The sequence below is a fragment of the Cervus elaphus genome, chromosome 25, assembly GCF_910594005.1.
Source record: "Cervus elaphus chromosome 25, mCerEla1.1, whole genome shotgun sequence".
Lineage (NCBI taxonomy): Eukaryota > Metazoa > Chordata > Mammalia > Artiodactyla > Cervidae > Cervus > Cervus elaphus.
In genome coordinates, this window is record NC_057839.1 from 13,451,036 (window position 1) to 13,477,623 (window position 26,588).

Genomic DNA, 26,588 nt, shown 5'->3' on the forward strand with positions numbered 1-26,588 from the left:
GCCCCCAGGCCTCCATGCTCTTCCGGTCCCAGAGGCCGGGCGGCGGAAGTCGTCACTCGCTGAGGGACGGAGCCCACGCTGCGCACCCGGCAGCAGGCTAGCAATGGCGATGGGCGGAGGCGGCGGTGGCGGCAGTGGCAGCGGCTTCCCGGAGCCGGAGGACTCGGTACTGTTCCGGCGCGGCACTGGCGAGGTGAGGTTGAGGCCCCGCTGTCGCCGACCAGCCCCCGCGCTCCTTCCCCGGCCAGTCCGCTCACTGCCTCCGCATGTTTCTACTTCTTTCCCCACTTGGGAGCCTCAGCCTCAAGCTCCTTCTTCGTCCAGTTTGGGCTCCTTCATGACTTTGAGCGCTGCCGCTGCTTGATTGTACCCTGGCTGTCCACCCCCTAGCTCTGAGAAGGGGTGGGATGTGTGTAGGGACAGGCCAGGGCGAAGCAGGGAAACTAGTTAGGAGTTTATTGAAGTGATCCAGTTGTTAGCCGCGAAGAGCAAAATCACTTGCATTCTGGATATATTTTGAAATCGGAGGCAACAGGTTGTGCACGTGGATACAATAATAGAGGCTTGAGAGAGGAAAGTGAAGAATAACTCCAAGACTGTTCTGAAGAACTGAAAAGATTAAGTTTCCTTTTACTAAGATAGGGAAGACTACAGGTAGAGCAGGTTTATAAGGGGGTAAGATTAGAACTCATTCTTTAAAAAAAAAAATTTTTTTTTTTAGCTTTTGTATTGGGGTATAGCCGATTAACAATGTTGTGGTAGTTTAGAACTCCTTCTTGAGTGAAATGTGATTGGAGTGAGTTCAAGAGTCGGAGAGGAGAAATACAAGGCAACACATATAAGCAAGTATTTCAGGTTTTATTGTGGATACTGGAAGAGAGGAAATCAGATGGAGAGGGAGTGAGATAAAGAGGATTCTTAATTGGTTTTTTATTTTGAAGATGGGAAAAATGTTTCAGCATGTTTGTGGGCTGATAGGAAAGATCCAATAAGGACAATATAATTGATGTTGCAGAAGAAAGAAGAGGATTGTGGCAGCAATGTTCTAGAGTAGGTAGGAGGGAATGGAATATTGTTAGAAATATTGTTAGAAATATTGACAGTTCAGTTATATGGGTACAGATTTGTGTGGATGGGCAGATATAGTGGCAGGAGATTATGAAAATTCTGTTTTGATTGTTGCTATTCTCTCAGTAAAAGAAGCATGTCATCAGTAGTGAGGAGGGAGCAGGGGTCAGATGTTGGAGGTTTGGGAAGAGAGAAGGTAGGAAGTGAGCCTCTAGGAGAGTGGGTGAGTGTTGGATTAAATGTAGTGGAATTGTTGCTAGGCAATATTCAAGGCCTACTTCAGATTTGTGGTTATGAGTTTAAAGGAGACTAGATAGTATGATTGTGTCTTTCATTAGCTAAATTCAAATCCAGGTGTGTGAGGGCAGACAAAGTCAATGAATAGTAGAAGTTAATAGGGTTATAGTTTTAACCTAGTATGAAGTGAGGAGGCCAGTGCAGAGAGTTACCTTCTTGACTGATGGTGGACTCTGAGTTGGCTAAGAAAGAAAGTGAGGACATTAGGATGGTAAGAGACAGTTTAAAAAGTGGGAAGATCACAGTTTTACCAGGCCCAGTGTGGTGAGATGATTGTCATCATCAACCTACTGGGAGTAAGTTGTAGAGACTGGCGGGTGGTAGCTGGAGAGTAGGACTGTTAGTTGAGTTTATGGAGAGGTTGTAGTTAATGATTATATTAAAGACCAGAGAAGTGGGTAGCTGAGACTGGGCACTCTAAAAGGTCATTGGTAGTGAAGCATTTAAAGAACTAACAAGGATAGGGTATTGGAAGGATCATGTACATGGATTTTTAAGTAACCAAAACTTATGACAGGAGTAGTGTTGGAGAGAGTACTGGGATATAAACCTCAGGGAATGAAGCAGGGTGACCCAGGAGGCTGTAGGTGATTGCTGTGAGAAGGCATAGTGGACAGTAAGTAGAGTTTGGTGACAGAGTTTTCAAACCTGGGAGTTTTAGGGAGGAAGAATCATCTGGAAGTGGAGGTGAGGAACAAGGAACATTCCTTCCCACCTCTGGCACACTGATTTGAGAGATATGGAGACGACATTTCATTTTGAAATGCCTGTAGGGACAGAGGTGGGCTACTGTTGATGACTGAGGAACAAATATAAAGGCAGTTCTGATGGTCTGTTCTCTGTGCTATTGCTGGGTAACAAGTCATCCAAAACTTAGTGGCTTGGAACAATAGTCATTATTTCTCATAATTTCTGTGGGGCAGGAGCCTGTGAAGGTCTTAGTGGGCGGTTCTCCTTCAGACCTTTCATGTGTTTGCATGCACATAGGTGTCGGAGCTACAGTAGCTGGTGACTGAGCCGCTAGGGACCGACAAGCCATCTCTTTTCTTCATGTTGTCCCAGCTTCTCCGTGTACTACCAGTGTGTGGGAGGATTTGAATTTCTTTATACCCCTCTGTAGTTCTTCCCTTTCATCCCTCCTCATGTCCTGTCCCCAGACAACTGCTGATCCACTTTTTGTCACCCTTGTTTAGTCTGCATTTTCTAGAATTTTACAAACATGGAATCTTTTTTTTTAATATGGCATCTTTTATTCAGCATAATTTGCGTTCCATCCATTTATGTATCAGTTATTCATTCCTTTTCATTGCTGTAGGATCCTGTTGCATAAATGTGCTACAGTTTATTCATTCGCTTGTCCATGAATATTTGGGTCGCTTTCAGTTTGCGACTTAAAAATAGAAACACCATAAATATTAGTATAAAAAACTTTGTATGAGCATATGCTTTTATTTCTCTTTGGTGAATGCCTGGGTCATGGAGTAGATATATTTTAATTCTTTTTTTTTTTTTTTCTTTCGGCTCAGCTCCGAGGCTTTTGGGATCTTAGTTCACCTACCAGGGAATGAACCCAGGCCCTTAGCAGTAAGAGCAGGAGTCTGAACTACTGTTTATTAAATTGTTTAGCTTTTATTCTTCAGGAACCCCATTTACTCATATGCTAAATATTTTTTGCCAGTTACCACTTTATTTTCCTTTCTTTCTTCTTTCCTTTCTTCTCATCTGTTCCTTGGTACCCGTTAGATTTTTCAGTCAAGTATCTTCTTCTTTGGGTACCTTGTAGTCAGTATTACTTTTTCTTCCTTTTCTTTCTTGATTTTGTTTAACTTCTGATTTGACTCCTTATTGCCTTCGTTTCTCATCTGAGTTTTTAGAAATTTTGATTGTGTTTTTTTTCCATATTGCAAATGCTTGTTTGACAATTTAATTTCAGATGGCTATTGCATTTTCTGTTTGTGATTGTTAGTTGAGAATTTTTATCACCTAAAATATTTCTTCTTATAATAGCTTTGTATGGGTATCTTGGTGGTTCATTTTGAAATTTCTTGTAACAGTTGAAATGTGATGAGTTTGGGCTGCTGTGTATTTGTGTCTTTTAAGTGCTCACTTCTAATGATGGAATGGAGTATGACTTTCTTTTATTTAGTAGTACCTTTTGTATTGGCAGAATTGACATATCATCTGCTTCAAGGAACATCTCCCATTCCAAGGGCAGCATAACCTAAGACAAGTCAATTACTTGTTTGTGGTTACTTTCCTTATCTGCAAAATGATTTAATGATATTTAAAAAAATGTATATTTATTTATATTTGGCTGTGCTGGGTCTTCCGTGCTGCTCTGGCTTTCTCTAGTTGCAGAGAGCGGGGGCTACTCTACGTGCTGTGCGAGGGCTTCTCATTGCAGTGGCTTGTTGCGAAATGCAGGCTCCAAGGCATGAGGGCTTTAGTAGTTGCAGCTCCCAGACTCTAGAACACGGGCTCAATAGTTGCGACACACAGGCTTAGTTGCTCTTGAGGCATGTGGGATCTTCCCCAATCAGGGATCGAACCCATGTCTCCTGCATTGGCAGGCGGATTCTTTACCACTGAGGCCACTGGAAAAGCCAGACTTAATGATTTTTTTTTCCTTTTTTTTTTCCATTTATTTTTATTAGTTGGAGGCTAATTACTTTACAGTATTGTAGTGGTTTTTGCCATACATTGACATGAATCAGCCATGGATTTACATGTATTCCCCATCCCGATCTCCCCTCCCGCCTCCCCCGACTTAATGATTTTTAAGTACTTTTTATCATAGAGCAAGATTAATAGTTTTATACCAGAACCTATTTCTCTGTGTATTGTGGATATTAACAAGAAAATGAGACATTCATCTTACATCTAAATGAGTTTTATATCCAACCTCTTTGGAACTCATCAGTTGACTAATACTGTATAAAATCCAACACGCTAATTGATGGTGTTTTGTAACCTGTCTTCCCTTCACCAACACTATGTATTCAAACTTACCTTCAACTCCTCTATAGCATGGAAATTATTCTAGTTGGACTTGTTGCCTCACTGACCTGTCAGAGTGTTTATTTTTATTTTTTAAAAAAAAAAGACTATTGTCATCTTAATTACTTTTAAGCATACACTTCAGTGTGTTTGTGTCTGCTCACTCAGTTGTGTCCGACTCTTTGCGACCCCATGGACTTTTCCAGGCAAGAATACTACAGAGGGTTGCCATTTCCTACTCCAGGGGATCTTCCCAACCTGGGGATGGAACATGTGTCTCTTGCATCTCCCACATTAGCAGGGATATTCATTACCTCTGTGCCATCTGAGAAGCCTGTACATTTACAGTAGTGTTAAATATATTCATATTGTAGTGCAGTAGATCTCCAAAACTTTTTAATCTTGCAGAACTGAAACTCTACCCATTAAACACTTATTTATTACCTCCTCCTCTTTTAAACCCTGAGGTAATTGCCATTCAGCTTTCTGTTTCTATGACTTTGACTTCTTAGGTCCCTCATATGAGTGGAATCATACAGTCAGTGTGTTTATTTTTGCTTCCATGCTTTTTTTGACTTGTGGTTGTCCTTAGAGTGCTTGGTAGTTTCGTTTCTATCTATCTAAATCCTTTTAGTTTTTATTTCCTAGCCTTTTTCCCCCATGATCATCCACCATATGTTACTTTCCTCTTTTTAATTGAGGTGTAATTGACATACAACATTATATGAATTTTAGTTGTACTGCTTAATGAATACAATTGTATACATATTTCAGAATGATCACAATAAGTCTAGTTAATATCTGTTACCATCAGTTCAGTTCAGTTGCTCAGTTGTGTCCGATTCTTTGTGACCCCATGGACTGCAGTACGCCAGGCTTACCTGTCCATCACCAACTCTCAGAGCTTACTCAAACTCATGTTCATCAAGTCGGTGATGCCATCCAGCCATCTCATCCTCTGTCGTCCCCTCCTCCTCCCACCTTCAGTCTTTCCCAGCTTCAGGATCTTTTCCAATGAGTCAGTTCTTCACATCAGGTGGCCAAAATATTGGAGTTTTAGCTTTAGTATCAGTCCTTCCAGTGAATATTCAGGACTGATATCCTTCAGGATTGACTGGTTGGATCTCCTTGCAGTCCAAGGGACTCTCAAGAGTCTTCTCCAACACCACAGTTCAAAAGTATCAGTTCTTCAGTGCTCAGCTTTCTTTATAGTCCAATTATCACATCCATACATGACAACCGGAAAAACCATACCTTTGACTAGATGGACCTTTGTTGGCAAAGTAATGTCTCTGCTTTTTAATATGCTGTCTAGGTTGGTCATAGCTCTTTTTCCAAAGAGCAAATCTCTTTTAATTTTATGGCTGCATTCACCATCTGTAGTGATTTTGGAGCACAAAAAAATAAAGTCTCTCACTGTTTCCACTGTTTCCCCATCTATTTCCCATGAAGTGATGGGACTGGATGTCATGATCTTAGTTTTCTGAATGTTGAGTTTTAAGCCAACTTTTTCACTCTCCACTTTCACTTTCATCAAGAGGCTTTTTAGTTCTTCGCTTTCTGCCATAAGGGTGGTGTCATCTGCATATCTGAGGTTATTGATATTTCTCCCAGCAATCTTGATTCCAGCTTGTGCTTCATCCATTTCGCATTTCGCATGGTGTACTCTGCATATAGGTTAAATAAGCAGGGTGATAATATTCAGCTTTGATGTACTCATTTGCTTATTTGGAACCAGGCTGTTGTTTCATGTCCTGTTCTAACTGTTGCTTCTTGATCTGCATACACGTTTCTCTGGAGGCAGGTCAGGTAGTCTGGTATTCCCATCTCTTTAGAAGAATTTTCCAGTTTGTTGTGATCCACACAGTCAAAGGCTTTGGCATAGTCAATAAAGCAGAAATAGATGTTTTTCTGAAACTCTCTTGCTTTTTTGATGATCCAACGGATGTTGACAATTTGATCCCTGGTTTCCCTGTCTTTTCCAAATCCAGCCTGAACATCTGGAAGTTCACGGTTCATGTACTGTTGAAACCTGGCTTGGAGAATTTTGAGCATTACTTTGCTAGCGTGTGAGATGAGTGCAATTGTGCGGTAGTTTGAGGATTCTTTGGCATTGCCTTTCTTTGGGATTGGAATGAAAACTGACCTTCTCCAGTCCTGTGGCCACTGCTGAGTTTTCCAAATTTGCTGGCATATTGAGTGCAGCATTTTCACAGCATCATCTTTAAGGATTTGAAATAGCTCAACTGGAATTCCATCACCTCCACTAGCTTTGTTCATAGTGATGCTTCCTAAGGCCCACTTGACTTCGTATTCCAGGATGTCTGGCTCTAGGTGAGTGATCACACCATCATGATATATCTGGGTTGTGAAGATCTTTTTTGAACAGTTCTTCTGTGTATTCTTGCAACCTCTTCTTAGTATCTTCTGCTTCTGTTAGGTCCATACCGTTTCTGTCCTTTATTGAGCCCATCTTTGCATGAAATGTTCCTTTGGTATCTCTAATTTTCTTGAAGAGATCTCTAGTCTTTCCCATTCAATTGTTTTTCTCTATTTCTTTGCGTTAATCACTGCAGAAGGCTTTCTTATCTCCTTGCTTTTCTTTGGAACTGCATTCAAATGGGTATATCTTTCCTTACATCTGTCACCATGCATGGTTACAACTGTCTTTTTCCTGGTGTTGAGATTTTTAATCTTTGTATTTTGAAATATGTGGTACAGTGTTATTAACTGTAGTCAGCATGCTGCATGTTACACCCCCATGACTGACTGACTTTATAACTGGAGGTTGGTACATTTTGACTCCCTGTGCCCATTTCAACCCCTCCCCCAACACCTCCACCCTTGTCCCTGGAAACTGCCAGTCTGTTCCTTGATTCTGTGAGGTTGGGCTTTTTGTTGTTTGGTGGTTTTGTTTTTGTTTCTAAATTCCACATAAAAGTGAGACCACATGGTATGTATCTGTCTTACTCATTTCACTTAGTGTAATGCCCTCAAGGATCATTCATGTAGTCTCCAAATGACAAGATTTCATTCTTTCTTGTGGCTAAATAATATTCTATTGTATATGAACAGGTATCCCCTGCTTTTTTAAGTTGACTTTCTGCCACTTTGCTTTCATAAAAGACCTACATTAATACTTGTTTTCATTAACTGAAAGAAATCCAGAGAGGATTTTTGCTTTTATGAAAAAAAAAAAAGTGAAAAGTAAAACTGACACTCAGTGTTGTGTTTTGCAGCAAGGCGTGCTAGAGGCCGCCTGCAGCCCAGGCAGTGAGCGTGGCGCCGCCAGGCTCCTTCCCCGGGAGCCACACTCAGCATCCAGGCAGCGTAGCTTTGAACTGTGCCTGTGAGCATCTGTGCTCTATCCTCATTGTTTTTTTTTTAATCCATTAGCAAGTTATATTCTAACATAATTGATTCTTTGCATTATTCTATTTCCATTTATAAAAGATTTCATAGGAATACTCTCAGGTTTTTCAGGTAGTGGGGAAAACCCTGTATACATTTTCTTTTTTCATTCTCCCATTGTTGGACACTTAGGTTATTACCATATCTTGTCTTTTGTAAATAATAATGCAGTGAATGTGGGGAGTGCATATATCTTTTCAAGTTACTGTTTTTGTTTTCTGTGGATAAATTCCTTTAGTGGAATTTGCTGGATCATGTGGTAGTTCTGTTTTTTGAGGAACCTTCATATTATTTTCCAAAGTGGCTGTGCCAGTTTACATTCCCACCAGCAGTGTACCACTGTCCTTTATGTCTCCATCCTTATCAACACTTGTTACCTTTTTTTTTTAATGTGAGTATATTTTATTTTACTTTTTCAAATTTACTTTTAATCGGAGGATAATTGCTTTACAATGTTGTGTTGGTTTCTGCTGCACAACAAAGTGAATCAGCCACAAGCACACATATGTCTGCTCCCTTTAAGCCTCCTCCCCGCCCCTTACTGCCTTTTTGGTAATAGCCATTCTGGCAGGTGTGAGGTGATGTATCACTGTGGTTTTGATTTGCACCTGTCTATCACCAACTCCCGGAGTTTACTCAGACCCATGTCCATCGAGTCGGTGATGCCATCCAGCCATCTCATCCTCTGTCATCCCCTTCTCCTCCTGTCCCCAATCCCTCCCAACACCAGCGTCTTTTCCAGTGAGTCAACTCTTCCCATGAGATGACCAAAGTACTGGAGTTTCAGCTTCAGCATCAGTCCTTCCAATGAACACCCAGGACTGATCTCCTTTAGGATGGATTGATTGGATCTCCTTGCAGTCCAAGGGACTCTCAAGAGTCTTCTCCAACACCACAGTTCAAAAGCATCAATTCTTTGGCGCTCAGCTTTCTTCATAGTCCAACTCTCACATCCATACATGACTACTGGAAAAACCATAGCCTTGACTAGATGGACCTTTGTTGGTTAAAGTAATGTCTCTGCTTTTTAATATGCTGTCTAGGTTGGTCATAACTTTCCTTCCAAGGAGTAAGCGTCTTTTAATTTCATGGCTGCATTCACCATCTGCAGTGATTTTGGAGCCCAACAAAATAAAGTCTGACACTGTTTCCACTGTTTGCCCATCTATTTGCCATGAAGTGATGGGACCAGATGCCGTGATCTTAGTTTTCTGAATGTTGAGCTTTAAGCCAACTTTTTCACTCTTCTCTTTCACTTTCATCAAGAGGCTTTTTAGCTCCTCTTCACTTTCTGCCATTAGGGTGGTGTCATCTGCATATCTGAGGTTATTGATATTTCTCCCAGCAATCTTGATTCCAGCTTGTGCTTCCTCCAGCCCAGCGTTTCTCATGATGTACTCTGCATATAAGTTAAATAAGCAGGCCTGGTGTGCTGTGATTCATGGGGTCGCAAAGAGTCGGACATGACTGAGCAACTGAACTGAACTGAACTGAACTGAATGATTGGTGATGTTGAGCATCTTTCCATGTACCTGGTGGCCTTCTGTATGTCTTTGAATGTACCCATTCCTGCATATGTTATTATAAGTAATACGTAAAATAATGTAAACAGTGAAGTGAGTCCCCTGTAGGTAGCATATAGATGTTTGGGTTTTTTTTTAATCCGTTCAACTAGTCTGTCTTTTGATTGAAGAATTTAGTTCATTTACATTTTAAGTAATTGTTGCATAGGTTACTTACTGCCGTTGTGTGAAACTTCTTCTGGAGGTCTCATAGTTCTTCTGTTTCCTTCTTTCCTCTCCCTTTGTGGTTCGATCATTTTATATAATGGTATGTTTAGATATTTTTCTCTTTATCTTTTGAGTATTTCCTATAGATTTTTGATTTTTGCTTTGTGGTTACCACCAGTCTTACATATAATAACTTACATTTACAATCATCTATTTTAAGTTGATAATGAGTTGAGTTTGAACTCATTCTAGAGCTCTGCACTTTTATTCCCCTCCACATTGTGCCTTTGATGTCACCTTTTACATTAAGCTTCATTCTGAGAGTACAGTCAGCTTGAGCCAGACAGAGAGAGGGGGTGAAAATGTTGCATCCGGCAGCCTCTGAGCATCTCCATAGATCCCTGATATGCACCAAACTAGAAGCCTTCTCCTCAAGCCTAATTTTCTGGACAAGCAAATAGGCCTGTTTCACAGAAAGACTGAGGTGTGTTCCAGTCTGTTATTGGTGCCGTCCCCTGGGGCCGGCAGCCCGCCAGGGACCATTTCTTTGACTGATGGTCCTGTGGGACCCAGGAGCATGAGCCCACCCGGGGCTGCAGCTGAAGAACCAGTGCGGCAGACGTAGATGATGAGGACGTCGGACGTGAGGACGTCAGACGGACGGACGTCGGACGTGAGGACGTCAGACGGACGGACGTCGCCCGTGGGAGACAACCGGTGCTGTGGAGAGCAGCAGAGGGCAAAGATGGCCCTTGCGGGCTGGAGTGGGGCAGATAGCGTAAAGACGGTACTCCCCGCCTCTGGTCTCAGCGTCCTAGCCGGTCACCAGATGGATGATAAATTAAATGCCTGGGCTTGCCAGGCGGGGCTCTCAGTAAAGAACCGGCCTGCCAGTGCAGGAGAAGTAAGTCTTGGGTTCCACCCCTGGGTCAGGAAGATCCCCTGAGGAGGGCATGGCAATCCACTCCCGTATTCTTGCCTGGAGAATCCCATGGTCAGAGCAGCCAGGCGGGCCACGGTCCATAGGGTTACTCAGAGTGGGACAGGACTGAAGCGGCTTTGCCGGCGTGTGTATCCTGCAGGCCGTCACTTTATAGATAAGCAAGTGAGCCTCTTACAGGAAGGCTGGGCGCCTCTTGGTCAGCTGCTTCCGCACTGGTATTATGGGGGAGGAGGGGTTCCAAGCATGGGAACCCTTTCAGAGCCATTCCTCAGTTCTGTTCCTTTGTGTGACTTGTAGACAAACATCCCCTTGTTTTATTGTTGTTGTTTTTTAATAGTAACCCATTTTGTTTATTTTAATTTAATTAATTAAATAAAATTTATTTGGGTCTTCGTTGCTGCACGAGGGCTTTCTCTAGTTGCAGGGCGTGGACTTCTCATTGCTCGCACTCTGGTTGTGGAGCAGACCTTCGGGCGCACAGGTTTCTGTAGCTGTGGTTCCCGGGCTCTGGAGCGCGAGCTCAGTACTTGTGGCACACAGGCTTAGTTGCCCCGCGGCCTGTCGGGTCTTCCTGGAGCAGGGCTTGAACCCATGTCCCCTGCATTGGCATGTGGATTCTTACCCACCATCCCCATACCCATACCATACCACCAGGGACGTGACGTCCCCCTTTGTTTTTTAAGTTAGATGTTTTGGTGACTCATCTGTCAGTTACTGGTCTTAAAACTTGAGATACCTAATTTGGGGTTCAGACCTTTTCCTCCTCAGGAAGAAGATGCAGGTTTTGTGTTTCCTCCTGATTGTGGGTCGCACGCCAGGAGTAGAGTTTATGGCAAAATTCTTTCTCAGTCTCTCCTTCCCACTTTTGAATTAAAATGCTTATTGTTTGACTTAACTTTTTTTTTTTTTTGTAACTAACTTTTTTTTTTAATTAGTTGGAGGCTAATTACTTCACAACATTTCAGTGGGTTTTGTCATACATTGATATGAATCAGCCATAGAGTTACACGTATTCCTGACTTCACATTTTAATATTTTATTGTATTTGTTTTATATCATTCTTTTGTTTTGTGTGACAATATGTCTTACATCCCTGATCAGACCATCTCTCCTGAGAACATGATTTCATGTACCTCTCAGTGAAAAGTGCTTAGTATATGGTGGGTGCTCAAAAATATTTCTTTTTGGATTGGATTAAATTCAAATAAAAAGAAATAGCTTAATTATTTAGGTATTTTCTTGATTACTTAATATCACTGCCTTTTAAAATTAAAATTAATTGATAAATCATTATTAATGGTTTTTATCTTTAAACATTTTGAGAATTCTTTTTTTGGACAATCTAGACACATTGCAAGATCAAGAGGAAAAAATATTCTTTGGAACACAGAGTCAGTGGTTAGAACAGCCTTCCCATAGTCTGGATACAGCTGAGCGGATGGCCAGATGTTTTCCCATTCTGCCAAACTGAACCCCTTCATCTGCTCTTTGAAAAGACTGAAACATGGGTTACCCCTAAACAGATCCACTTGTGGTTGGTGGATAGGAATTACATTGTAAAGTATTTACTTCATGGCAGTCCTAGAGCATTTACTTGTGTCTGGCTTTGGGGGTAATGTCACATAATCTCTAAGCAAATAGGCTTCTTGTGATTTATTTAGGTGCTAAAATACCCCTTTTTAGTGTAACATTATGTCTGGATTAAGATAACTCTTGTTCCTCAGACACATTTTTGGTGAAACACAACCAAACGTGAATTATTTTTATTCTTTACCTTTCCCAGAGTGATGATTCTGACATTTGGGATGATACAGCATTGATAAAAGCATATGATAAAGCTGTGGCTTCATTTAAGGTATGAAATGTTTGTTTATTCTTTTCCTTATTTCCTCATGTATACTCATTTGGGAAGAAACTGACAACATACACTAAAGTGTTACAGTGCATATTATTCAGTTCTAATTTTGAAGATTAAAAGATAACATAAATTAATTACCTACCTTCAGAAGTTGGTAACCTGACTGTATGTCATCTCTTTAACAGAGGCAATTTAAATAGTTTTCAAACATTATTTTGAATATGTTTATACTATATTAAACTATTGAGGTCTTCTATTTCAGATTAGTGGAAGGACAGTCTGAATTATACTTTTAAAATATTTAACGAGCCCTTATTGAAATAATATTGATGATAAATAGCTATAGTGCAGTAATGGATACTTGCAGGGTGTTTACAGTGTTCCTGGCACTGTTCCACGTGCTTTACATACATTAAATTAATTTAATCCTCCCCAAATCCTATGAGGTATCAAGTGTTCCTAATGGTGATAAATGCCAAGAAAATACACAGTTCATTTGCAGGGTGAAGCCTGTTTTTTGCAACCCAAACAAGACTTTTACAGTTGTCCAATATGATCGTTTCCGTGCAGTCTGAGGTGCTGAGTCTCATTGAGCACCTTGCCTGGCCCGTCAGTAGTCCGGGCACAGAGCATACAGTCCTACAGAGCACGAAGGGTAGAGTCCGCTCCCTTTCCTAGTCACTCCTGCAGCATGAGGGAAAGAGGATATCTGCATGTCATCCTTGATGCTCAACTCTCAATTTATCAATATCATGCTTTCCAACATACATTTAGACTAGAAGTATACCAATCAGAGTTACCAAGAGAGTGCTTTGAAATGCAGAGCCAAATAGGGCTGAATGTGGGACGGGATGGTGGTGTTGAAGGGGGAAGTAGACTGAGGAAAAGAACTGATGTGGGCAAAGAACTGATGTGGGGTAAGTGTGAAGGTCTGAAATTGGCTGTCAGAAATACTGAACTAAGGAGAAAAGCCAGAACTAGATAATAGTTTTGGAAGTTTGTTAGCATAGTAAGTATAATTGAAGTAATAGGAATAGATGATCCTAAGCAGGTAAAGATGGCAGTTCTTATTGGGAATGCCCAAGTTTAGAACTTGATGAGAGAAGTAATAAAAGTCATTAGGGCTCTGCATTGCTATGTCATCAAAAATGCCATGACTATCAAGAAGAAAAATGATTGGCAGAGTATAATATTATGGAAAGGCTGAGAGTGAGGAGACTTGCTTGAAAGGGTCCTTAGAGCTGGTGATCAGTATATGATATCTTCAAGGGCAGTTTCTGTAGCCCGTGGGATGGTGACAGCCTCTCTGAGGTGGTAGGGCCTGGAGACCAGTTTATAGTGGCTGAGTTACGTTGTGACTTTTTGATAATACATCACTCTGTAACACATACATTTCTATTCACATTTTCATAGCACGCTCTGAAGAACGGTGACATTTCCGAAGCCTCAGAAAAACCCAAAGGCACACCTAAAAGAAAATCTGCTAAGAAGAATAAAAGCCAAAGAAAGAACACCACAACTCCTTCACAGCAGGTTATTTTAAAACCATAAGATTTAACTTCTAAGAATTTCTTGTTACTGTCATTAAATAGTGTAAAATGTCTTTAATTAAATGATTAGTACAGTGTTTTCCATTGACATGTAATCATAAAATTTCTGAAGCACCTCAACTTTTTGTTTAGGAACATGCATGTTAGTAAAAGCATAAGGAATTAGGAGGAAATGACACATGCTAAATTCAGGACAGTGTCCACTGTATGTTGGGGCGGCGGGGAGGAAGGTGGTGCTGCCTGGGAGGGGTACCCGAGGGCTCACCCTCAGTGGACGGTGTTTGACTTTCCTAGAACTGAGAGAGGTGTCCTCCTCTTCCTTCAGACTCCTAAAACTCTTAATACCCAGGGACTAAATATTCTGGGCAGAGTCACTTCTTCTGTTTAAACAGTCAGCCTCGAAGGTAACTATTTTGGTGTCTCACTAGTTGCTTCAGTGTCCTCTTTCCCAAGGGGGAAGGAGCTGACGTGTGAGGAGAGCTTGCCACGTGCTGGGCCAGGATACTGGGCACGTGACATGCTTCCCATCCTCCCTGTTCTTCACAGCACGCGTGTGAGGCAGATCATAGCACAGCCGCGTGACAGAGGAAAACACGGCTCAGAGTGATTAAGAAACGTGTCCGTGATTATATAAATGGCGGAATGATGTGGTATTTCTATTAGAATTCAAATTTCTGTGTTTTGGGCCCCAAATCTTTTTCTCTATAACATTCTGCCTCCCAGAACAGTTAACTGGAGACTCCCACTCCACCCCCAACTCCACCCCACTCAAACAGGATTACAGTTTACTTTTTTGTAAGAAATGTGTTTGTGTGTCTTTCGTTTCTTTTACAGTGGAAAGTTGGTGACGAATGTTGTGCCATTTGGTCAGAAGATGGACGCATTTACCCAGCTACTATCGCTTCAATTGATTTTAAGAGAGAAACCTGTGTTGTGGTTTACACTGGATACGGAAATAGAGAGGAGCAAAATCTGTCTGATCTACTTTCCCCAACCTCTGAAGTAGCTAATATAGAGCAAAATGCTCAGGAGGTAAGGATAAAAAAAATTAGAGTTCTTAGAAGTAGAGGCTAGAGGAGAAACTAAATAGTATAACTGATTGTCAGTTTGATTCACTGAAGCTTTAAATTTTTCTCAATGATGCCTTTATAACAAAAATACGTATATTTCTTTCTCTTAAAAGAATGAAAATGAAAGTCAAATTTCAACAGATGAAAGTGAGAACTCCTCCAGGTCTCCTCCAAATAAACCAAATAATATTAGGTCGAGAGCTGCTCCATGGAACTCTTTTCTGCCTCCACCACCCCATATGCCAGGATCAGGCCTGGGACCAGGAAAGGTAAACTTCTATCCAGAAAAGGTTTCCCAGGACATGGTTAACAGTATTGGAACCTTCAGCCCCTGCATTAAGTGAATTGTAGCTTTTCTCATTAAACTGTTTGGGTGTTTTTTTGTTTTTTTATTTGGCTGTGGTATGCAGCTCACAGGATCTTAGTTCCCTGACCAGGGGTTGAACCTGGACCACCAGAGTTTCCCTCATGAAACTTTTGTAGCTTTCTACAGATGTTGTGAATAGATACCTAGAATTCTCTGAAAAGGAAATAAGATAGAAATGCCTTTCCCAGCAATTTTTATCAAGTATTAGGTGTTAGAGTAATGATTTAGCAAACTTAAGTTTGAAAATATTTTATCATCAGCTGGATGTTGTGCTGTAGTTCCCTGTGACAGTTGTATAAGGTATATAAAAATTGGAAGAGAACCCAATATTTACATCTGGTACAGGTGAAATCCAAAGAAGCTCCCAGATTGTTTTGTAGAGTAAAATGTAAATAATGTTTTTATTTATGGTTTTTTTGGTTATCAGTAACAAATGAAAAAGGTTTTTACCTTTGGTTATGTCATGGAATCCAAATCCCTTTCCAGTTGTTTTGTTAAAACATTGATTTCTTCAAGCAATGGTAATAACTAAATATTTTTTTTTAAATCAAGCATGACATTAAAACTTTTTCTTAGGGTTTCCTGTTGAGAGCTCCTTATTGAAATTTGTGTTATATTACATTTTTCAGAATGATCAGACCTCTTAATTTATATATATAAAATGCTTTGTTGGTCTCAGGGGCTGATTTCCTTGTTAAGGAAGAGGTTATAGTTTATAATATGTATTTTTATAATACATACTCTTAAGTTAGCATATGTAGCTAAACGGACATCCAATAGATTATACAGTTTATGAAATTGTGGGAGATATGGTCTTATATGATTGAAATGCCTTGCTGAATATTTGATCTCTTATTTACTAGGTGATGAAAAATTTTCCTTACTTTGCTTTTCTTCCCTGACTGTCTATATAGAAAGGAAATGAAAAAAAGCTAAATTTGTGAGTCTAGGGATTTCTCTGTCAGTCCAGCAGTTAAGAGTCTGTGTTTCCAACGCAGATAGTGAGGGTTAGCTCTCTTGTCAGGGAACTGAGATTGTACGTGCCGTACAGCGTGGCCCCCCTCCCCTTCCCCCCGCCGAAAAAAGAGACTGTGTGATGTCAGCATTTGGTATGTGAGATTCTGTCTAACCTTTTTGATGTGAATAATATAGATGTTATTCTGGGCAGCTGTTTTGAATCTTTGGACTTTGGGGTTTTGGTTTTTTGTGTTTTGGGGGTTTTTGGTTTTTTTTTTTTTGCTTTTTACGTTTTAAAACTGGTAAATAAATCTTCCTTTGAAATACTCTTTACAGTCAGGTCTAAAATTCAGTGGCCCGCCGCCGCCGCCACCGCCGCATTTCCTGTCATGCTGGCTGCCTCCATTTCCTTCTGGACCACCAGTAAGTGCAAAAGAGTTCGGATTAAACTTTACTTTCATACAGAGTTTGGGGTTTAGCCAGAACACAGGTAGTTTGGAAATGTCATTGTATACCATCCCTGTGGCTAGGTTCTGGTGGGTAAAAGTTGAGGCTAAACCTTTGGGTTTTTCTTTTTAATGAGCTTCTGCTTCGCAGACTCAGTGCTCTTAGAGCCCCAGCTCTGAGTCCTGTTGTGCGTGCTTCCTTCCTGGCAGAAGTGTCTCATTCTAAGGGAGGTAGCTCCTATCTAGAAGGATTTAATGACACCATGCTTAAGGATCAGTGTTTTACCTTTCAAGGCATGTAGACTGTGGATATCTAATGGTAGACTTTTAAATATCAATAATAGGTGAAATACAAAGACAGTTGTTTTGGCAGACTGTATTGGTGTGGGGGCGGTGTAGATGTTCTAGCCAGAACCTTTACTTGAAATGCTATGTGGATGTTTTTTGAGGAAAGTCATAGAAGTATCTATCTATCCTTGATTTTTTACCTATCGATTCATAATGGAATAGATAAATAGGTCTAATGAATGCAAAATGTTTAAATGTTTTATGGGACCTGTTGTCTTTTGGTTCTTGTTCAGTTTAACTTTATTGGTCTTTTGTTGTTATTCATTACTAGTTAGCTTTCTCCAAATCCCACATTTTTTTTTTTAACTCCTAAAAACCTCTCACCACCTTAGATAAGATCAGCCTAACAAATCTGAAAAATTAACTGTGAAAAGTGAAAGTGATGTCACTCAGTCATGTCCGACTCTTTGCCCCACGGACTGTAGCCTACCAGGCTTCTCCGTCCATGGGGTTTTCCGGGCACATGTACTGGAGTGGGGTCCCATTTCCTTCTCCACCAGATTTTTTTTTTTTAAATTTAACCAAGAGATGACATGGGATGTCAGGAAAGATACAGCTAACTTCAGCATTCTGTACATAAAATAGATGACCGTACTTTGTGTTTTTGTCTACTGACTTTAAAGTATATCTTTCTGTTTCCAGATGATTCCGCCACCACCTCCCATGTGTCCGGATGCTCTGGATGATGCTGATGCTTTGGGAAGTATGTTAATCTCTTGGTACATGAGTGGTTATCATACTGGTTATTACATGGTAAGTGATCACTCAGCATCTTCCCTGACAGTCACTTTGTGGTTTTGTGACTTCGTTTTGCTTGTAACTAAAAAGTGGTTTCTTTGTTAGGTAGATTCTTAGAGTTAAAAACTATAGGCATACCTCAGTGAAGCAAGACATATGACTCTTCTGGTTTCCTAGTACATATAAAAATTACGTTTACATTATACTGTATTCTAGAATGTATGTAATAGCACGATGTCTTAAAAACAGTGTACAGACCTTAAAGTACGTTATTGCTAAAAAATGCTAACTGCTATCTGACAACACAGTTGCCACAAAACCTTCAGTTTGTTTGAACAGTATAGCTATTTAAAGCTGCAGGGAGCAAAGGTTTGATCCCTGGTTGGTGAACTAAGATTCTGCATGCAACAAGGTGCAGCCACACACAGAAAAATAGCGAAATTTGCTTTTATTCATCAGTTCTTTGGGGACCAGTTTCACTAAACTTAGTGACCTTTTACTTCAACTGTATTCTAACTTCCCTAGTTAGTTATCACATCGTTTCCTTCTCCCCTTTAAAGACAGACTTCTTTAAAAAGTTACCTCTAGTTGTCCTCTTTACTTCCTTACCTCCCATTGTCTCTTCAGGCCTATCGGGTAGACATGTGTCTTCCCCACTGTATTCAGATTTTCACCTCCATGGTCAGTTCTCTGCTTTATCTCTCTTTCCTCTCAGCAACATTTTAATATATTTGACTGCACTTTTTTCTGTAGCCTTCAATAACATGTTGTAGTCTACTAGTCCTAAGTCTTCCTTCTTGGCAGCTCCTTCCAGACTCCATAGACAGCCCCGTGTGAGATTCCTCATGCCCAAATTATAGCCCCCTTCTCTAACTATAAACTCACTAGGTGACCTCATCTACTCCAGGACTTAAAATGCCATGTTTGTACTGTTAATTTCTCAGATGTCTAGTTCTGAACTATCCAGCTGGCCGTTTTCCCCCACCACCTGGCTGGCTGTTAGGGGCACCTCAAACACATCTCACCAGAACCACACTTCCGTGTTCTGGGACTTCCACACCCCCAATTCAGGGGGCTACATCCCACACACAGCAATTAAGAGTTCACATGCCACAGCTGAGATCCCTCATGCCACAATGAAGACCCAGTACAGCCAAATAAATAAGCATGTTTTTTTAAAAAATAGCAATGTTCTAACGTGTTAGAATATATTTGATTTGAAGGATGACAGATGAAAATTAGAGTTGATGAAATGAGTACAGTGAGTTAACTGTGCTCAAATATTCATATTTCACATACTTGATTGAACTGTTGTTAAAACCTAGCAGATTTTCAGTAGACTTTGTTGTTGCTTGTTTATAAATACTTTAAAAAGTCTGTATTTATTTGGCTTGTTGGGTCTTAGTGGCAGCATGCAGGGTCTTCGGTTGCGGTGCATGGACTCTCCAGGTTGTGGTGTGTAGGCTCAGTAACTGCACAGCCTGCAGGCTTCAGTAGCTGCAGCTCGCAGGCTTCGTTGCTCCTCGCCATGGGAGATCTTAGTTTCCAGACCAGGGATTGAACCTGCGTCCCTGTATTGCAAGGTGAATTCTTAACAACTAGACCACCAGGGAAGTCCCCAGCAGACTGAACACTGGTCCTGATCCGCAAACTGGAGCTGTTTCTATTTCTTTCACAGTTCAAGCAACAGTTCCTGGGAAGGTAGCCTTGTCTGATATATTTGCCACAAATTCAGTACTAGGATTAGCTTGTTGCAGAGAAAATGATCTTTACTTTTAGAGGCATTACTTGTATATCTGTATAAATTAAAATATAAATATAGGTTCATAATCAGAAACAAAGAAATTCACATTTCCTAGGTCTTACATTTTTTTCTCTTGGAAATTTTTACCATTAAAAAGAAGAAGCTACTATTCATTGTCATGTTTTCCAATGGCTTACATGTGTTTTAGAGACTGTTGCCTTCGGCTTGCAATTCTTAACTGTTGCTCCACAGAAGCATACATGTTTGACAACTTTTCCATTGCTAACCTGTTCCCATAAGAGCAACAGAGGGTTTGGGTCTAGCTCTTAACCTATACCTTTTTCTTTTTCTAGAAATCCTAACAGAATGCAAATAAATAAGGGTAATATTATTAAAATAACATAGGCTCTAAGTTTGGTGCTTATTACTAACAAATCACTTTAAAATACATCTTATGGCCTCAAAGATAGAGATGAGTAGTGAAATAGAAAGTGTATATGTGTAGGGGAAGGTAGAGGTTCACTGAAGCCAGAAGACAGGAGTAGGACTCTGCTAGGTGAGACCAGGAAAAACAGTAAGTATTTCAGTCTTGTAAAATGTTTCTGTCTAGTGCCAAAATATTTTAATGGTTTTAATAAATGAGTATGACACATTGTATGTATATTTTAGACTTTGTGACATCTTGAGACATCTTTAGACTTAGTGAAAGAAGGAAATTGTTTACTTTAAAGCACATCTGAAAAAAATAAAGCACATTTGAGAGACTTCCCCAGAGGTCCTATGGTTAAGACTTCTCCTTCAAATGCAGGGGATGCAGGTTTGATCCTTGGTGGGGGAGCTAAGTTTCCACATGCCTAGGGGCCAAAAAAACAAAACAAAAACAGAAGCAATATTGTAACAATTTCAATAAAGTCTTTAAAAACGGTCCACATCCAAAAAAAAAAAAAAACCCTTAAAAACACATTTGAAGGCTATAAGCTTATTTTCTGATGATATTTTATTAAAGAGCATTAGTGAAATATCTTATGTGAAACAGAATGTTTACTTCTATATAAAATGTGTATTCTGTTCTTCTAAATTCCTTTATTTTCCTTACAGGGTTTCAAACAAAGTCGAAAAGAAGGAAGGCACTCACATTTCAATTAAGGAGTAAGTCTGCCATCATTTTAAAAGAGAATCTTACTTTTATATGAATTTTATAGTTTGTGAAAAATATATGTTTGAAAATTGTTGAAAAGTAAAAAAGTTAATGTAAAACAATATTAAAGACATTTTGATGCAAAACTGTTTGATAAAAGGTAGATCTATATCCCCTCTAGAATCCTCATGATGTCAAAGTATCTTTTCAGCAAATGTTGTCAGTTGGTGGTGTGGAAAGGAAAACATACCTTTACAATAAAGAGATCCTTAAGGGACTTCCCTGGTGGTCCAGTGGTTAAGAATCCACCTTCCAATGCAGGGGATATGGGTTCAGCCCCTGGTCAGCAAACTAAGATTCCCGCATGCCACAGGGCAGCTAAGCCCTGAGACCCAACATGGCCAAAAATAAGTAAATAAATTTTTTAAAAAATTCTTTTTTGAAGAGAAATCCTTAGAATCAGAGACGAAACTTTGTATTACTGTAGACAATCAGACTTGCTTTTTGATTTGTGATACAGTATAGGATCAGTTTAGTTCAGTTGCTCAGTAGTGTCTGACCCTTTGTGACCCATGGACTGCAGTACACCAGGTTTCCCTGTCCATCACCAACTCCCGGAGCTTGCTCAAACTCATGTCCATCAAGTCGGTGATGCCATCCAACCATCTCATCCTCTGTCGTCCCCTTCTCCTCCTGCCTTCAATCTTCCCCAACATCAGAGTCTTTTCCAGTGAGTCAGTTCTTTGCATCAGGCGGCCAGAGTATTAGCACTTCAGCATCAATCCTTCTAGTGAATATTCAGGATTGATTTCCTTCAGGATTGACTGGTTTGATCTCCTTGCAGTCTTGAGAGTCCAAGACTCTCAAGAGTCTTCTCCAACACCATAGTTCAAAAGCATCAGTTCTTCAGCACTCGGCCTTCTGCTTCTGTTAGGTCCATACTGTTTCTGTCTTTTATTGTACCCATCTTTGCATGAAATGTTCCCTTGGTATCTCTGATTTTCTTGAAGAGATCTTTAGTTTTTCCCATTCTATTGTTTTCCTCTGTTTCTTTGCATTGATCACTTAAGAAGGCTTTCTTATCTCTCCTTGCTATTCTTTGGAACTGCATTCAGATGGGTGTATCTTTTCTCCTTTGCCTTTCACTTCTCTTTTCTCACCTGTTTATAGGGCGTCCTGAGACAACCGTTTTGCCTTTATTTTACACTTTTGGTCCATATTCATCTATATTTTGATGTTTGTCATCTGTATTTTGTGAGAGTGTGTGTGTGTGTGTGTGTATCCCCATTTAACATCACATTTTTATTTTATTTTATTTTTTATTTTTTTTATTAGTTGGAGGCTAATTACTTCACAACATTTCAGTGGGTTTTGTCATACATTGATATGAATCAGCCATAGATTTACACGTATTCCCCATCCCGATCCCCCCTCCCACCTCCCTCTCCACCCGATTCCTCTGGGTCTTCCCAGTGCACCAGGCCCGAGCACTTAACATCACATTTTTAATGTTTGATACATTCTCTCTGTTAGATTGCTTGTATGTGACATCACTGTTCCTTTAGTTCGGTAACCTTTGGCGTCTTGATAACATTAGTAAATATGTTCTTTTACATAGTGCTTGATTCTCTTCTGTCTTAGCCTTAAGATAACTTTCTATGCTGTGACTCTTAGTAAAGATTATGGGCATTATGCTTCTTGGGGGATATTTCTATGTTACCTTGAAAAGCAAATTTCAAAAACCATCTTTTCCAAATCGATGCATTCCTGGGAGGGGTATTTTTAAAATAATATAAATCCTCACACTTAACTGTATAGTTGCCTATATTTCATTCTTCGATTAAAGTTGTTTTTATTTAATTAAAGTTCTTTAGCTAAGTGCTAAGTCTAAAAAGGTGAACAGAAAGATTAGGCAAGGAGTGAATTGGGTTGACGTGTTCCAGTCAGAGAACATATAAACTGGAGCATTAGGATAGCGTGTTTCAAGGCCTAAGTTAGCTCAGGTGATGCCACTGTCTCTAATGCTACTCAGCTTTCTTACGCGTTCTCCATCTGTGTAGTTCCCCTCTTCTGTTTTCTGCTTATTTCTGTTACATAGCTTTTCACTGTATATTATCTTTATTTATGTGTTTGTTTTTCCTCCATCATTAGAGATAAGGCACTAGACCTCATTCTCCATCATGTCTTCAGTATCTGGCAGTGTTTTGAAGTCTAGGATGGGCTTAGAGTATAGACTGGATGGAATGTCAGAGAGAGAAAGTAGTGAATGGAAGTGAGATTTCGGAGTTTTTTCAGGTCAGATCTTTTACCCATCATGAAAGGTTAGGCATCAGTTCTGTTTCTTTCATGTTTTTCTTGGCTGTGCTGGGTTTATTGCTGCATGCAGGCTTTCTCTAGTTACGGCAAGCAGAGGCCACTCTTCACTGCCATGCGCAGACTTCTCATTGCGGCGACTTACCTTGTTGGGATGTATGGGCCCTAGGGCTTACAGGCTCAGTAGTTGTGGCCCACGGGCTTGGTTGCTCTGCAGCACATGGGGTCTTTCCAGACCAGGGATCAAACCCGTATTCCCTGAATTGGAAGGCGGACTCTTCTGTGACTTTATTTGTCTGTTTGGGCTGCATCGGGCCTTAGTGGTGTGTGGGCTCGATTGTTGCGCCGTGTGGGCTTAGCACGTGGGGTCTGAGTTCCCTGACCAGGGATGGAACTCACGTCCCCTGCGTTGGAAGGCTGATTCTTAACCACTGGACCACCAGGGAAATCCTCATTTTAATAATTTTGAACTTACTCTCTCTGTCGATTTTGTTTCTCTTTGCTTTTATGGACAGAAAAATGAAAAGGTCTGAATTTTCAACTGTGATCAAAAAACAGAAAGAAAAAGATTACAAGGATGGTGTCTCTAGACTTCGGTTAACACTTCTTGAAAGATAATCCGATATTTCGGACAACAGAATAAAAATACTGAAGGATGGTGTAATAGTGATGTTTATTTCACTGCTAATGATTTTTTTTTTTTTTCACTGCTAATGATTTATTTCATCATCCTTTTCGGTGATTCCATCCTTTCATGTTCTTATTTTTAGTCTTTTTTTTTTTTTTTTTAAAGCACAGCTCGAGGTCATTGGTTAATGTGTTATGTGTTGCTCCATAACAAATGATCCTAAAATTTAGCACCTTGAAACAGCAGATATTTATTTATTTATCTCTAGTTTCTATGGGTCAGAAATGCAAGGGCAACTGAGGTGTGGGTGGTTCTCCTAAGACTGCAAGTCCTCAGGCTCAAGGCAGTAATCATCTCAGGGTTCTACTGGGGCTGGAGCGTCTGCTTCAAGCCCACCCACATGGTTGTTGTCAGGAGGCTCTCTTGCTCTTTGGGACTCTCCACAGGCAGCCTGAGAGTCCCCACAAGCAGATAGTCGGCTTCTCCAGAGTGAGTGATCCAGTACTGAGTGAGCAGCACCCATACACTTTATGACTCAATCTCTGAATCACACACCATCGCTTTCACCTTTTTCTGTCCTTTTGAAGAAGTGCAGCCCACAGCCAACGGGAAGGGATTAGACAAGGGCAGGTATTGCTGGGGACTCTCTTGAAGGCTGGCTACCACAGTGAATTAAATCCTGAGATGAAGACTAACAGAATGTTTCAAGTAAGGGATAATAAAATCACTATATTGCAGATTTATGAAAGAGTCCAGTAGAGTTACAGCTTAACTGCAAGATAGATTTTTTTTTAATAAATTAAAATTTTTTATTTATTTTATTTATTTTTTTAATCTTTGTTCTTTGGCAGATTGCTCAGAGTGAGTCCTGAATCCTTATAGTTAGAACTGCTTGAATAAGAAACTCAAAAATGGGAATTCCCTGGTGGTCCAGTGATTAGGATTTGGTGCTTTCACTGCTGTGGCTGGGTTTAGTCCCTAATCAGGGAACTAAGACAAGATTCAGCCAATAAAAAAAGAAAGAAAAACACAAAAATTAAAATTGGACTCAGATGATATATTCAGGATTGATTTCCACTCTCTGCGTTTCATAGAAGTTTTAAAAAATATCTTCCTGTTAGTTATTAAAATGGATATTTCAGGACCCATAAATTTTTCTCTGAAAATTTAGTTGATTCTGTAGAATTCTTATTTTCTAGATATTCCAAATTTCAAAATTGTTTTTAATTATAGAAATTTTTAATAAATTTTAATTTTAGGTAGGTAGGTTTAATTTCTAGTTTTATTGTTACTGTAAGTGTAGAATGTCATTTGTGTTGGTCTGATTACTGTTCTTTTTAACACAGAAGTTTGATCATTATTTTTAATATGTCTTAAGTTCTGTTAGGACAAATCAAATACCAGTGGTCCTTAAGAATTTTTTTAAAGAATACTCTTCTTGTCTATTTATTCCTTCAAATGAATCTCACAGTTTGTCTAAATACCTCACTATCCCATAAAGATCAAAATTAGTATTACATTGTCTTTTACATTAGCACATTTTTATTCTAGCTTTATTTACCTTGATGAAGGTGTCGCTGTTTTCTCTCTTCTTCATGATTTTATATGAAAATAGGTTTTGTTTAGATTCATGATTGTATTTAGGTTTTTTATCTTTCAGATTCAGATGCAGCTCTCTCCCAAGGAGATGGTATTTTAATGTGCCCTGGTTGAAGTGAACAAATGTTTCATCATTTTCTTCATGCACACTTGGATGGGTGCATGTCATCTGCATTTCCCCTTGTTGCATGTGATTCATGCTTAAATAAACAGATATTTTAAGGGAATAATCAGTTTGAATAACTGAACAACGGAAATATGATTAAAAGAAATTCAAAGTCACATACAGTGCAGAAAGTCAATCTGTCAAAATTGCAACTGAGCCCATTTGTATATTGTAATTTTCTTAGTAAGTATGTTAAGCTTTTTATTAATGCCTTTAAAAATAAATAACTTTTTTAAAAAAGACTTGACTATCTGAATGCTTTTCTTTGGAGTACATATGGTAGGTTGGAGCCTATGGAAAGATGTAAACAGAACTACATAGGCTTTTTCGGGTAAAGGATAGTATTGTAAAGATACAACCAGTTGTAAAACAGTGTTGCTGACAACCCAAGGTTAGGGCAGGAGGCCTGTCTGAAGCGGAATGTCAGAGGACTGGGCCTGGCTGCTTGGGAACTAAGCCTGTGTTCTGTTGGGTGGAAATCATACTGTCCTTCTCCGGCAGCACTTTCCTTGTCTGTCTGCCTCCTCCACACCTTCCTCACATGCACTGCCTGACAGGATTGCCCAAGCCGTTCTCTTCATCACCACCTTGCAGTTCCATCTACCATCCATTTGACTGTATCTATGTGAGTCTCTGTTCAAATTCGCTAGAGGTAGAACATAATACTGGTTTAGTTCAGTCTAAAGCATTGGTGTCCATAGCCTGAGAGTCTCCCTAGTCCATTTAGCTATGGGAGATGTTAATATGATAAGAGCTGTTTCTTTCAGAGGTTTTGCTTGGGGAAACTACATGTGCCTAGCATATTAGTATTTATTGAATAAATAAGTGAATGTTCAAGTGATTGATAAGCTTTACAAAATTTTTTTACAGGGTAAGTAGAGTGTCATCATTTTTCATGACAAGCAGCTAATATATTGCCTAAAATGTGCCAGGTTAAATTTAGTTATGAAGGTAGCTTATTTGCTTTCTAAGAGTTTTGGATGTTACCTTCCTTAATACCTAATACGGTTGGAGAGTAGTTGTAGGTTCAGGAAAGTCATTAATTTCAGCAAATAGTTATTTGACTTTGTGTGAGGCACTCTTCTATGTGCTTGGGAGCAACACAGATGAATGTTCCTGCTTACAGTTGTGGGGACTAGTGAGTAGACAAGTGACATTTATAAGGTAGTGAGAGGGTAACAAGCAGGAAGGCCAGGGGTCTCCAGGTGGAGGAAATAGGC

The 26,588-nt window shown here is 39.9% G+C and overlaps 1 protein-coding gene across 3 annotated transcripts; it reads left to right on the top strand.

Annotated features, from left to right (window-relative positions):
- Positions 1-25,610, top strand: SMN2 (survival of motor neuron 2, centromeric). 3 transcript variants are annotated; one of them, XM_043887605.1, is made up of 9 exons: positions 1-193; positions 12,230-12,301; positions 13,718-13,837; positions 14,689-14,886; positions 15,038-15,193; positions 16,585-16,671; positions 17,685-17,795; positions 20,623-20,674; positions 25,250-25,610. In XM_043887605.1, the coding sequence occupies exons 1-8, from the start codon at positions 104-106 to the stop codon at positions 20,668-20,670; spliced, it is 882 nt and encodes a 293-aa protein (XP_043743540.1). In that variant the 5' UTR covers positions 1-103; the 3' UTR covers positions 20,671-20,674; positions 25,250-25,610. The 3 variants fall into 3 exon arrangements, with proteins under 3 accessions (XP_043743540.1, XP_043743539.1, XP_043743541.1); XM_043887604.1 differs by having other exon boundaries at positions 20,623-20,673; positions 25,264-25,610; XM_043887606.1 differs by lacking the exon at positions 25,250-25,610 and adding an exon at positions 23,491-23,639 and having other exon boundaries at positions 20,623-20,673.
- Positions 25,611-26,588: the final 978 nt, after the last annotated feature.